We start from the raw sequence: 13,363 nt of genomic DNA on the forward strand, positions 1-13,363 counted from the left end.
CTCTACATAATACGTTGCTGAGCGATTTACCTCCTCTTCTTCGTTTTAAACTGTTGCAAGCAGAAAATAATTTGTGAGACTACATTTAAAAATCAATGAAATAAGAATACACATTTAAAAAAAATACAAATAACTAAAATAATTTGCCCATGTTATGTAACTGCTGAGGTGACATTAGGTGGCAGATTGCCAGTCCCATAAAACATTATTTTAAAATGAAATAAAAACTTGTAAGGGTCCTCATTACACCAGTGTTCGTAATCTAGACGAGGAGCAATTGTTTTATCAGGCGTTTCCATGACACCGGTAGACTAAATTTCACTGGGCTTTTAATGGGCCCACAATTTATTTCTTACTGCCCTCCGACAAAAAACTGTAAAAGAAATCTTACGAAAGTTTTTTAAATAAAGTAATGTCACGTCCACCTAGATCTGATAGTAAGATTGCGCCCTCTGGTGGTTAAATAATGTTTGAACGTTCATAAGTAATAATAATAAAATAATAATAATAATAATAAAAATAATAATAATAATAATAATAACAACAACAATAATTAATCATCATCGTCTTGCCAAGTGCTTTGGATTTGAAATGAAGTCCTTTGAATGTATTTTCTGGAGTATGAGATGTCTTGAGCTCCTTCTGCCTGGCATTTGCAGGGCGCACGGCTGTTTGGGAAATGTGCCAGATGAAGAGATGGAAACACTGCGCACTTATTCATGTACTTATGTGTTTATTTAAAAATGCATGCCAAAACAATAGCCTATTCACATTAAGGAATACATATTTGCATTTGTCTCCAAATACTACCATTATCATTTTGGAATTAAACCTTTGGTCCCTCCCCCTCCCCATCTCTCTGTCGATCTCACTTTCGTTCTCTCTCTCTCTCTCTCTCTCTCTCTCTCTCTCTCTCTCTCCTTTCATCATTGTACAGAATGCATTACAACTCAGATGGAAGAACTGCATGCATTAATAGACATAAAAAACTTCTGGGACCTGTGGAAGATAATTTGTTTGAAGATTAACTACACTATTATTATTGCAAAAAATGTGTGCTTCAACTCCTTGGTAGCATACAAGTGCTCACTGACGAAAAAAAAGACAATAGTGGTATATAATAATTCACAAACCTTTATACTACAGTATAGGAAAATATTTATAAAATACTGTACAGTAAGTATCATCATTTGTATTGGCACACAGTTCTACAGGGGATTGGTCAGTACTAGGGATCTGAAGATGGAAGTTCAACCAAAAGTGACCTGAAATAAGTCTGCTCACCTGCTGTTCCTTCTCTCTCACACACACACACATGCAAGCACACACTCACACACATGCACGCACCCACACAGACAGAAACACACACAAATCTTCTACGATACAAACGGCCTTGTTTATGTACAGGTAAAGATGAGGAAGACCTCTTTGCAAAAATGGTTTCATACTCCTTTCTAACCGAGCCAGCGACAGAAAGAGCCGAATTAACATCTGCCAGGCAGAAAGAAAAAAACAAAACATGGATAACTGTCTGTGGATTCACTGGAAACTGGAAAAACAACACAGTTTTACAAAGTTTTCAGGAGAAAATGTGGCCAGAGTGAACGATGAAGTTTGACAACATTTGCTGATGATTCTGCTGTCGCCTTGTCTCCAAGATCAACCTTAATGCAGGCTTTAAAGACAGATCCCCTCAGTGAACATGTAGCTTGTTGTTATTTACTTTACTTTCTCATCTGCTGTGCTATGGTGGTTTTGAGCTGAACTGGTCTTAAGCTGTAAACACATGCACCTGTAGCTACCTGAAGCTAAACACACACCTGGATACATGATGGCTGGTTCCCCAGCTGTTAGCTTATCTTGACCTCTGACCTTCATTGTGCTGATCTACAGCTTACACATAATATTTTTGTCCGTAAATATATATCTATATATCTTTTTAAACATATTTAATTGGGATGACACGCAGGCTACACTAGTGTTATTCACTATAACCAAAATGTAATATTCTTTTTTCCTTTTCCTCGCCATTAAAACACCAATTATGGGGCTCAGAAACACAGAAACACATTAGACCGGGTAGGCTGACAAGAAGGGGCAGCAGGTAAAAATGAGTTAAAACCACTCCCTAGTGGTCTCCAGTAGGTAAAGATGAGTTAAAACCACTCCCTAGTGGTCTCCAGTAGGTAAAGATGAGTTAAAACCACTCCCTGGTGGTCTCCAGTAGGCCTATTGCACGTAGACAAGTGAAGTAGAACATTCTAGAACAGACTGTGAGAAGAAGGCATAACCGATGTGTTGCACCGGTAAGGAGGGCGGCCCGTGACCCATTTCAACCGGACGTTAAAATAAGAAACGGGCGTCACACAGTCCTATTTACACGAGACATATTTCCCTTTACATTTTTGGAAGCCGCCTTCTTTTGTGGAACCAGGAGATATACAGAACTGCTGCTTGCTGGTTGCCTTCAGTTAATCAGGGGCTGACCAATCAAATTTCAGTTGGCCAACCAATCAAATTGCAGTGTGGGACAACTAATAAACAGGCATAATTGCGGTTTAGAAATGCCCATTCTGAAATGCTACATCCATAAGTTTCTTATTGTTCAAATTTCAGAAACTGTCAAAACACCGCAATATTGCATGATGGATGGACACAGGTGACTTATTTTAACTGTCTCAGGAGAAAATGAATGACATGACTGAAGACAGAAATCCAAGTTCTCCCCAAAACTCTTCATTTTCAACACTGAATTTTGACACTACCTTCAGTTCTGAAAATTGAGGCCTGCCAGCTTTGCGCTTTGATTGAACAGCTCCATATTTCTGGATGATGCATGCAGAACAGCTATGTGTTTCAGAGTGAATGTTATTCTAGAAGTGCATAAAGCAACTGAACAATAAATAGCATATCATTTTAATGTTATAATTTACTACTCAATTTAGGAAATATAATAAATACTATTTGTGTGATTCAAATATACAATATATTTCTGCAATAAATTATATAATACATAGATATGTGTTTTAAATGTTTATAATTGCCACATTTTATTTACCTTTACGACCATCCATCATAAATAATTACTAAAATGCCGCTGAATAAATAAAATAGCATATTTTACAGAATTAAAATCTTCCAAAAAACAAAAAAACTGATTAATGTAATGATGCAGAAAAGCTATAGGTCTTACATAAATCTAATCAATCATAGCATTTATATGTTGGAAATAATCCAAGAAAATATTTATGAAAAATCAAAGTTGACTTTTTTCATCAAGATACAATTTTTTTTAAATCAAGAAATTTAAAAAATAAATTAAAGGCCGTGGAAACAGAGGCCTCAAACATTATATGATCCCCTATACTACTCTCACAGCATAGGGTTCCATCCAACAAATTATTCTCCTCAAATAAATATTTTCATCATGATTAAAATCAAACCATGATCAATAGATGCTCATATAAAATAAATGTGAAGTAAATAATACGCAAAAAATATATTAAAAGTGTATTAAAGACCCTTTAGGAAATGCTAACAGGAGTTTTACACCTTGTGTATGGCTCTCAGTACAAGCTTGTGGTGTCTTTGCCAGGTGTAACATTATTAAAACATTCATCCAGCTCTACAGCAGATAAGTCAAAAGTGAACTGCTGGCTGCTCAATGATTGGTTAGAAGCTGAACCCTGCTTACTTAAACTGCCGCATCATTGGCTGACGCTGATGAAATAAAGATGTGTTCTCTTTTTTGTTTTTGGTCTTTGAATTCCCCTTTATTGGCTATAACTACAACATGACTGCTGGCAGGTTTTAGTACGACCAAAAACCACAAAATGCGAGAGAGATCCAATCACGGCCCAGAAGATGGTGTGTTCCAAACGTTCGACCGCACCTGTGTGTGGTCCTGCTGGTGTAACGGTGGAAGCGGAAACCTGCCGAGAGATGGAACTTCAAAAACGTTGGAACGTCTCGCAGGGGTGGCCTCTGGAACGGGATTTTGATGGCAACCTAAACTCTTTTCAGCAAACCTCAAGAAGTCCAAAGATGTGCCAACCGAAACTCAACCTGGTCTTGGTTTACCTTCTCCAAAGACACAACGCCCACGTTAGCATCAACACGCCCTTGGAGGCCATACACACAAACTCCCTGAAAATGAGTTTGTGAAATTATCAAATAATCCTTGACATGAAATGTGCATATTTTAAAGCATTCCTTGTTTTAAAGTGCATGATTCCTCATATTCAACTCCCTAAAATTCCTCTCCCTAAAACTTGCATAGCAAGCATTATTCATTTATTTAGACTATATGTATGCCCCTGATGGAATCGTTTGCACAACTGTGAGCAAAGTGTAATAAACTGACTCCTTGTGACTCCTTCCTTTTCACAAGAAGCAGTCATATGCTTTCTGCAACTCATCTGAGAGATTAAAAACATCATTGTCACGAACCCAACAAAGCCAATAATTGAAATTAAAAAAGGGAAACATGATATGATTATCATGTTACACTCTTACATGTTGTACTAAATGCTTTATCCTAGGAGTACTTTTCAGGCGACCCCTCGGACTACAACTCTAACTGATGACTCCTCCCCTTCCGGTCAGCTGTTTCCGGCAACCCCTCCTCCTCTGCACCTCCATTCCATGTTTCACTCGCGTTTTTCATCTTCCTCCCTTCCCTCCATCACCAATATATGGAGAGGAGTAAATAATCGTGTGGGCCTTCCGCATATCTGCTGCAATGAAATAATATTCCAATGAGTGCACTTTTAACCTTGAAATGAGCAACTGAACTTTTACAGGCTGTTATTTAGAGCAGTGCCACTAACTCCACGTCCTGCGGGCTGCAGTGTCTGCAGGTATTCGCTCCAGCCGTGCGCTACACCACCTGATTTCACTAATCATTTTACTTGCTTGGTTCAGATAAGCTAATTAGGGAAATCAGGTGGTTGAAGCAAATGCCTGCGGCCCGCAGGACATGGAGTTGAGTAGCGCTGATTAAGAGTATTATCCAGTTTATCGCTGCTTTCAAGAAAGTGAGTTCAGGAAGAACGTTTGGTCACATGACCCCCAAGTGGCGCTTCACAAAATGGCGGAAGGTCTGGTGGACTGACAGCTCACAGAGAAGGGGCACACCTCCTCCAGCGCACAGGCCCCCCCTGGTGGCCGTGCGTTTCACAGTGACGAGCAGTCTGGCACGAAAAAGCAGTCAGCATCGAATCGGAATATTCCAGAACAGTGCTATTATTTTAATAAAGGCCAGTCTACATTAGAAGATTAGTGCTGTTATGGCAACCGTGGCTTTGTTGGCAAAGATTTTCTGAAGCTTGTACAGAACTGCAGCACAACCTCCAGCATCCTTTTACTTTGAAGTAGAAATAACAAGTTTTATTTCTAAAAAAACAAAAGAAAAAAAAGAGAAAAAAAACACTTATGTCAGGTTACATCAGTAAGTAGTGAAAAGTGAAACCCCAGGAAGAGACTTGCCCCCCACCCCCACCCTGAGCAAGTCCGACTGTACAGGTGATGTGTTTACCTGGTAACAGGTGAGGAGAAGAGCCTTCTGGCTGGGTGGGACTGGCACAGGATGCAGTGCTATGTGTTAAACTAAAGGCCATTCCTTATGTTAAATTTCAGCCACCAGCGTGCTTCCGTTTCCAAAAGCTCTGACTGGCTGTTCAGCTGAACAGCTCCGTATGGGTGCAGATGGCATGGTGGGTCTTTCAACCACGAGGGAAAAAAAGAGGGATAATCTCAACTAAAGTTTTTCAAAATCCCTTTTAAATATCTGCCCACATAACACATCTGGCTACTTCAGAATGCATGGTTTTGTTGAAAAGAGCAGAACATTAGGCAACAGTAGGACATGCTGATGATTCCTGACCAAACAGCGCTATTATATCTTATACCCTGAATTACTGCCATTACAATTCTACCCTTTATAGATAAATGGTTGTGTCAAGTCACATGGTAAGAAATGAATTACATCTTTTTAAAATCGTTGGGTTGGGGGTGGGCTAATATGATGATATAGAAAGGTTTTAAAAATACACAGATTATACTAGCCCTCGTGGTTTGGCTTGAGGTCTTTGCTAAATATAGCTAGCATGTTTACCTTCCTGCTTCCTGGTTTTCCCCAAAGAGGCTGTTGAGTATTCAGAATCTCAGTGTCCGGGTGACCATTTCTGTAGCCCAATATAGCTGACTGGGAAGACTCAGAAAACGGCATCATTGCTTTGACATGTGGGCACAGTCCAAAAAAAGGTTTTTATGCTTTGTTTTTAAGCGACTCTTTGCAACTTTAAAATCAAAAACAGCAGCGTGCAAGCGCTTCAATCACAAGGGTCAAAGGTCAAGAAAAAAACCCCCCCTAAAACATTGGACGTGTTTTGAAGATAACTCAAAATGCATTCGTAAACCAATCAGTCAAGCAATCAATCAGTATATATTTGTGTCTCTAGAAGAAAGGCTAGTTTTTTTCTGATTCGTGAGAAGGATTCTTGATATTTTTTTTGTCTGCTTCACATCCAAATGTACACGACCGAAATGTGAGGCTAATACTTGGAGCAGGACAGCTGCTTTAATACCGTGTGTGAGAGACGTGTGAGAGACGTGTGAGAAACCATCGAAGGAGGGCCAGAAAAGGGCACTATGTGTTCTGTGATTGACACATGACATTCTCTAGGTTGAGTAAACAGCATGCAGGTACATTTCTCAAACACAAACCATATTGATTGTCTTATGATATTCCCTCTTCTTCCATCCTCTCCGAAATCATCTTTTTTTTTCTTTTCTTTCTTGGTTTGGCGACGGCACCTTCTCTCCTAGATCACACAGCTCTGTAATACATTGCCCTTTTTCCTCTTTTGTTGTTTACATGTTGCTCTCTCTCCCTTTTACTCGCGAGTGAAAGAAAAAGAACATGAAACGGTTTCCCCAGTCAGGATGACAGACCGGAGACAGAAATGGCTTTGCGTGAGTCCTGAAAATGGAAGGAAATAAAACCCGGAAACTGGACAGAGCGGAGCGGACTGAGAGAGCGGGGGGGGAAACGCAGAACGATATCCCTCTCGCACCGCCACCGGATACGGACGGGAGGGGGTCGTCCGAGTTCGTTAGCCTTCGGACGTGCGTCCGGGCGGAGAGAGCGGGGCGGGCGGAGAGCGGGGAGGGGCAGGGTCTGGGGGAGGGGGGCTAGCCCACTACGTGAAGTTCTGTCGGCTGTCGAAGCTGCGGAAGGCGGAGGGCTTGGACAGTTTCCTCATGGACAGGCTGTCCATCTTGGGCTCGGGCTTGGAGCTGGACTTGCTCCGCTGGAAGGGGTTGCGGGAGTTCCGCTGCCGTCCGTCCGTCTTCTCTCCCCCGGAGAAGCTCCGGCGGGCGTTGCTGGCGTGCGAGTCCTCCGACGAGCAGCTGTTGGCCCGCTCCAGCCTGGCCAGCGGCGTGCAGAAGGCCCCGCCCAGGTAGGCCCCGCCCCTGCGCGGCTCGGGCAGCGCTTCCGGGTCGTCGGGGTCGGAGTCGGCGTGGCTGAGCTCGGCCTCCCGCTCCGGGTGGGAGGCGGCCAGGTCCTGGGCCTTCTGGAAGAAGGACACCCCGGGCGAGTCGGAGCGCTCGGGTGGGGCGTTGGGGGTGGAGACGCAGCGCGTGTCGATGCAGTCGGTGATGCTCGTGTACTCGGCCGCCTTCACCTGCACGCCCATCCCGCCGTAGTAGCCGGCGGCGCCCCCGGCCGCGCCGCGCGGCGTGAACATCAGGCTGTGCGACTTCACCAGCGGCGGCTCGTCCAGGAAGAGCGGGGCGCCGGCCGCCGACAGGAAGCGGCTGCTCTTGGAGCGCTCCAGGGCCTGCGGCGGCTCCAGGTCCCAGGGCGACAGGCTGTCGGGGAGCAGGGAGGACGGGCACAGCCCCAGGTCCGCCCCCCCCAGGGCGCTGTCCTCGAACACGGCCGCCGCCGCGTCCGAGGGCCCCGCCCCGCCCAGCCCCAGCCCGCAGCCGTAGGCCCCGCGGGTCAGCACGGCCTCCATGATCTCCGTGTGCAGGGAGGGGTCGCGGGGGAAGGCCGGCATGTGCAGGGGGTCCGGCTCGCAGCCCTCCAGCGGGTGCTGGCCCTCCTCGGACGCCGAGACGTAGATGTCGATGCAGGACGAGGGCCGGTGCTGCTGCTGCACGGACAGCGTGTTGAGGGGGAGGGGCCGGGGGTCCCGGGGCGCCGTCGACGACACCGACTGCGAGCTGTTGGCCCGGTGCAGGCTCAGCGAGCGCTCTTTGAAGAAGCCCTCCGGCTTATCGGAGCAGCCGTTCCCGCCCCCGCAGCCGTTCCCGCCCCCGCAGCTGGCCCCGCCCCGGTCCCGCGACCCCGCCACGTAGAAGGAGTGGCTCCGCTGGCGGGGCGCCAGGACGGTGGGGGAGGTGGGCGACATGGAGCCCTCGCCCGTCTGCTCCAGCGCCTCCTGGATGCGGTAGGCGGAGTTGCCCTCCTGGCTGTTGAAGCTGCTCTGCCGCAGGATGTAGGCGGCGTCGGTGCAGTCCGAGGACGTGCGCGAGCGCGCCTTCTGGGCCTCGCCCCGCTCCAGCCCCGTCACGCGCTCCAGAGCCACCGCCACCCGCCCAATCAGCTCCTCCATCTGCGCCAGCCGGATGTCCACCGTCTGCAGCGACGCCTTCATGAAGTGCTCCCGCTCGTTCACCTCCTCCAGACGCATCGCCATGTTCTCCACCCTGAGAGAGGGGGGGAGGGGGGGAGGGAGAGGGGGAGAGGGGGAGAGGGAGAGAGAGAAGGAGGGGAGGGGGGGAGGGAGGGAATGGGAGAGAGAGCAAGCAAACAAGAGTGAGAGAGGGAGAGAAGGAAAAAGGGAGAGGGTTGGAGAAGAAAGAAGAAGCATGATTGTGTGAGAGAATATAAAGAAGGGATTATGGGGTGAAAGAGAAAAGAACAAGTGAGAGGGGGAAGGGAGGGAGAGGCGGTTAACATAAGAGAGAGAAAGAAAATGAGAAAGAGATGAGAAAGGGAACATGACAGAAGAAGGAAATGAGATATGAGTGTGAGAGCAAACGGCAGAGAAAGCAAGAACAAGAGAATATAAAGAAGGGAGTTTGGGGAGAAAGAGAAAAGGAGGAGTGAGTGTGGGAGAGAGAGGAGAAAGAGGCGGTTGACATAAAGCAGGGCCGTGAGATGGAGGGACAGAGAAAAGAGAAGGGGGAGGAAAGAGAAGAGAGAGAAGGAATAAAAACTCTCACTGCTTTTTGTGTGTAGGATATTACAGTAGAGCCTTCAGCATGGTTGTTGGGTTTTGTTTTCAACATAAATAAACTATGAAATACAGCATAGCTTGCAGCCCTCCAACAGCAATAGAGATAATATAATAACATAATAAAAATTCAATAATAAAAGGAGAATAGAGAGATAATAAAATAAAGATAGGATATCACCGTCATCACATATTAAGAGCTCCACCAAGATACTTCCTGGACCTACAGCCTGAAGGCATCCACCAATCAGCATTGCCTTTGTTCAATTTGTGGCTTCTAATGTAATCTGCGATTGGTGGGGAGCTCAGTGAAAACTGAAGACACCAGAGCCCTGCCCCTATTTTACGGTCCTTTGACAGCACGGCCTCCAGCCGCCCCCGTAACTCAGGCCTCCAGCCGCCCCCGTAACTCAGGCCTCCAGCCGTCCCCGTAACTCAGGCCTCCAGCCGTCCCCGTAACTCAGGCCTCCAGCCGTCCCCGTAACTCAGGCCTCCAGCCGTCCCCGTAACTCAGGCCTCCAGCCGTCCCCGTAACTCAGGCCTCCAGCCGCCCCCGTAACTCAGGCCTCCAGCCGTCCCCGTAACTCAGGCCTCCAGCCCTCCCCCGTAACTCAGGCCTCCAGCCGCCCCCGTAACTCAGGCCTCCAGCCGTCCCGGTAACTCAGGCCTCCAGCCGCCCCCGTAACTCAGGCCTCCAGCCGCCCCCGTAACTCAGGCCTCCAGCCGTCCCCGTAACTCAGGCCTCCAGCCGTCCCCGTAACTCAGGCCTCCAGCCGCCCCCGTAACTCAGGCCTCCAGCCGTCGCCGTAACTCAGGCCTCCAGCCCTCCCCCGTAACTCAGGTCTCCAGCTGTCCCCGTAACTCAGGCCTCCAGCCGTCCCGGTAACTCAGGCCTCCAGCCGTCCCCGTAACTCAGGCCTCCAGCCCTCCCCTGTAACTCAGGCCTCCAGCCGCCCCCGTAACTCAGGTCTCCAGCCGTCCCCGTAACTCAGGCCTCCAGCCGTCCCCGTAACTCAGGCCTCCAGCCGCCCCCGTAACTCAGGCCGCCGGGCCTGCAGACGCGCCCACCTCTCGGAGGTGACCCGGATCCTCTCGTCGTTGGAGGAGTTGAAGCGGTCGTCCTTCTCGCGGAAGTACTCCTCGATGCACTGCTCCTCGAAGTCGTGCACCTTCTTCAGCTCGTCCTCGGTGATGAACAGCTCTGCAACGACACGCCACGGAGACCTTTTATTACCGAGGAAAACATTCACCGTCTACTCTGGATTCATATTCTGGCCTCACAACAAGAAGGTTGTGGGTTCGAGCCCTGCACAGGCCTCTCTGTGTGGAGTTTTCATGTTCTCCCCGTGTCTGCGTGGGTTTCCTCCGGGTACTCCGGTTTCCTCCCGCAGTCCAAAGTCATGCAGGTTAGGGACAACAGATGAGCTCATTAGCTAACTCTGGTGCATTTACATATCCACATTGATGTGGAAACTGAATATGTTCTTTAATATGCACTGTGCCTAGTAAACAACAAAAGAACACATATTTGTTTTGAATACGGCACTTATGTGTGACAGTATATTCGCCGCAGCAGTGTTTATGTACAGTGTTATGGTTGTGTTATGGTTGTGTTAGTTATGTTTTGTGTCTGTGCCGGTGTGTTCATCCAACATTACAGTAAGACCCGTCTGAAGCCTCCCCAGAGCAGAGCAGCTGCTGAATGAATTAATACATTAACAGACAAATAACACTAAATATAACTCCTGTTTTCCCACTCGAGAGCTATATTTACTCTGACTATTTATACCCTCTGACAGGATTTCTGGGCTTGAAATATTGTGTTGAAAAGGACTTTATATAGACAGTGGGAAATTAATGGCAGAACACTAAATTGATGTCTGGGTTCAGACGTTTCTGTCTGCACAATGGCAAAAAGCATTTTATGTTTTTGTTTTCATAATTTATTACGTTTAATAGCTTATTTTTTATTTTCTTCTTCTCTTGTCATGTTACTAGGACTCTGATTGCCTTTCATTTGCCCGCATTCCAGTCACAGTCCAGTAACAGTCTAGTCACGGTACAATCATGGTCCAGTCACGGTCCAGTTGTGGTCCAGTCACGGTCTGGTGGCGGTTCTGCTGCGGTCTGGTGGCGGTTCTGCTGCGGTCCAGTCATGGTCCAGTCACGGTCTGGTGGCGGTTCTGCTGCGGTCCAGTCATGGTCCAGTCACGGTCTGGTGGCGGTTCTGCTGCGGTCCAGTCATGGTCCAGTCACGGTCTGGTGGCAGTTCTGCTGCGGTCCAGTCGTGGTCCAGTCACGGTCTGGTGGCGGTTCTGCTGCGGTCTGGTGGCGGTTCTGCTGCGGTCCAGTCACGGTCTGGTGGCGGTTCTGCTGCGGTCACTCACTCAGGCCGTAGTCGTGCTCGTCGTCGTCGTGTTTGCGCCAGCGGCAGCACAGGTGCTTCAGCACCATGGTCATGTGACTGAAGATGATGAGGGGGGGAGGAAGGACCGGGCGCTCGTGGAAGGTCATGATCAGCTGGTACCTCTGGAACTTCCACACCTGGTTAGAGATGGACTTCACCTCGAAGAAGGTGTTACTGTGAGAGAGAGAGAGAGAGAGAGAGAGAGAGAGAGTGTGAGTGGGAGGGAGAGAGGGAGAGAGAAAGTGGGAGACAGGGAGAAAGAAAGAGAGAGAGGAGAGAGATAGAGGGGGAGGGAGTGAGAGGGAGAGAGGGAGAGAGAGAGTGGGAGACAGGGAGAAAGAGAGAGGAGAGAGAGATAGAGGGGGAGGGAGAGAGTGGGAGACAAGGAGAAAGAGAGAGAAAGGAAAGAGAGTGAGAGGAAGAGAGTGGGAGTGAGAGTGGGAGGGAGAGAGAAAGTGGGAGACAGGAAGAAAGAGAGAGGAAAGAGGGAGTGAGAGGGAGAGAGGGAGAGAGAGTGGGAGTGAGAGTGGGATGGAGGTGGAAGAAGAGAGAAGCAGACAAGGAGAGGCAGAGAAGGGGAAGAGAGAGAGGGACAGAGTGGGAGGGAGTGAGACGGAGGGATCGAGAGATAGAGAGACAAGGAGATAATATATCACCACACAAACAGCATATGCTGTACCAGCCATTTTTTGCCAGCTTTTCAGCTGTCAATATTATTATTTTCATTTTCTGTGTTTGTGTTGGTGTCTGCTTGCGTGGCAGACACCCTTATCCATAAGCAATATCCAGATTGTTCTACATGGTTCCTTCCCTCAGCTGAAATGAGCCATTAGCTAAATCAGGTCCCAGCATCGCCCAGGGAGGTTTAGGGAGAAGGCGGTCTGCTCATGACACTTCCACCTCGACACCCACCCTCATGTCCCTGGTCCCTATATCCTGCTCGACTGTCAGTACTCACAGTTGTTCTGTTACGATAAACAGGGTATCTCACACCCCCCCTCCCCTTTCCCCCTAAAACAGCACTGAGGTGGGGGTGTGAGGCTTTCCCATCAGCAGAAGCACTTTGATCTCCCAAAAACGTGTCGGAACCCACATTCACACCCAGCTTTTCAGGACAGCTACAGTAACCCTACCATTGTAAGAAGATCATTTTGTGGGGTGGGGTGGCAGTGTTAAGATCTTTTCTCGGGGGGAGGGAGGTGGGTGTTGTAAATTCTCTGTAGAACTGTTAAATGCTTCCAGAGGTAAGTACCGGAGGGTGGAGGTGTTTGGAAATGACACCCTGTCTGTGTATCTATGCTTACATCTACCTGAGACAGTCTCCTGCTTCAATAGCATGTCCTTTACACGCATGCGTAAATATACTTAGCGTCTATCTACAAGTGGGCGTGGCCGGGGCCCCCAGGGACCAATGGCCTGAAAGCCAGTCATGTCCTCCCTCACCAATGACAGAGAAAGGCCACGCCCTTCATTCTGCTCTGAAAGGGCTCATGCACTGTCACATGACCTCACTCTGACACATAGACACTCTGACACATCGGAACGTGTTGCCCATGCACACACTGTGATAACTGCACTGAACAATTCAAGTTTGTTCAATTCAATTTACAGAAGTTAGCTTGATGAAAACAAATATGAAGGAGGATGGGGTATATTGCCTTGAGGCAAGCCAGCTACAACATGAAAAACTGAAACACAAGCATTATCC

The 13,363-nt window shown here is 47.9% G+C and overlaps 1 protein-coding gene across 6 annotated transcripts in view; it reads right to left on the reverse strand.

Moving 5' to 3' along the window:
* Window positions 1-5,228: 5,228 nt before the first annotated feature.
* trpm3 (transient receptor potential cation channel, subfamily M, member 3) overlaps window positions 5,229-13,363 on the reverse strand; it is a 187,611-nt gene continuing 179,476 nt past the window's right edge. For all 6 annotated transcript variants that reach the window (XM_061259587.1, XM_061259586.1, XM_061259590.1 and 3 more), the window contains 3 exons: window positions 11,636-11,829; window positions 10,317-10,449; window positions 5,229-8,718 (listed from right to left, as the gene is read on the reverse strand). In XM_061259587.1, the coding sequence (XP_061115571.1) occupies window positions 7,203-8,718; window positions 10,317-10,449; window positions 11,636-11,829 (1,843 nt within the window). In that variant the 3' untranslated portion in view covers window positions 5,229-7,202. The remainder of the gene's footprint in view (window positions 8,719-10,316; window positions 10,450-11,635; window positions 11,830-13,363) is intronic.

The sequence above is a fragment of the Conger conger genome, chromosome 11 (assembly GCF_963514075.1).
Source record: "Conger conger chromosome 11, fConCon1.1, whole genome shotgun sequence".
NCBI classification, from domain to species: Eukaryota; Metazoa; Chordata; class Actinopteri; order Anguilliformes; family Congridae; genus Conger; species Conger conger.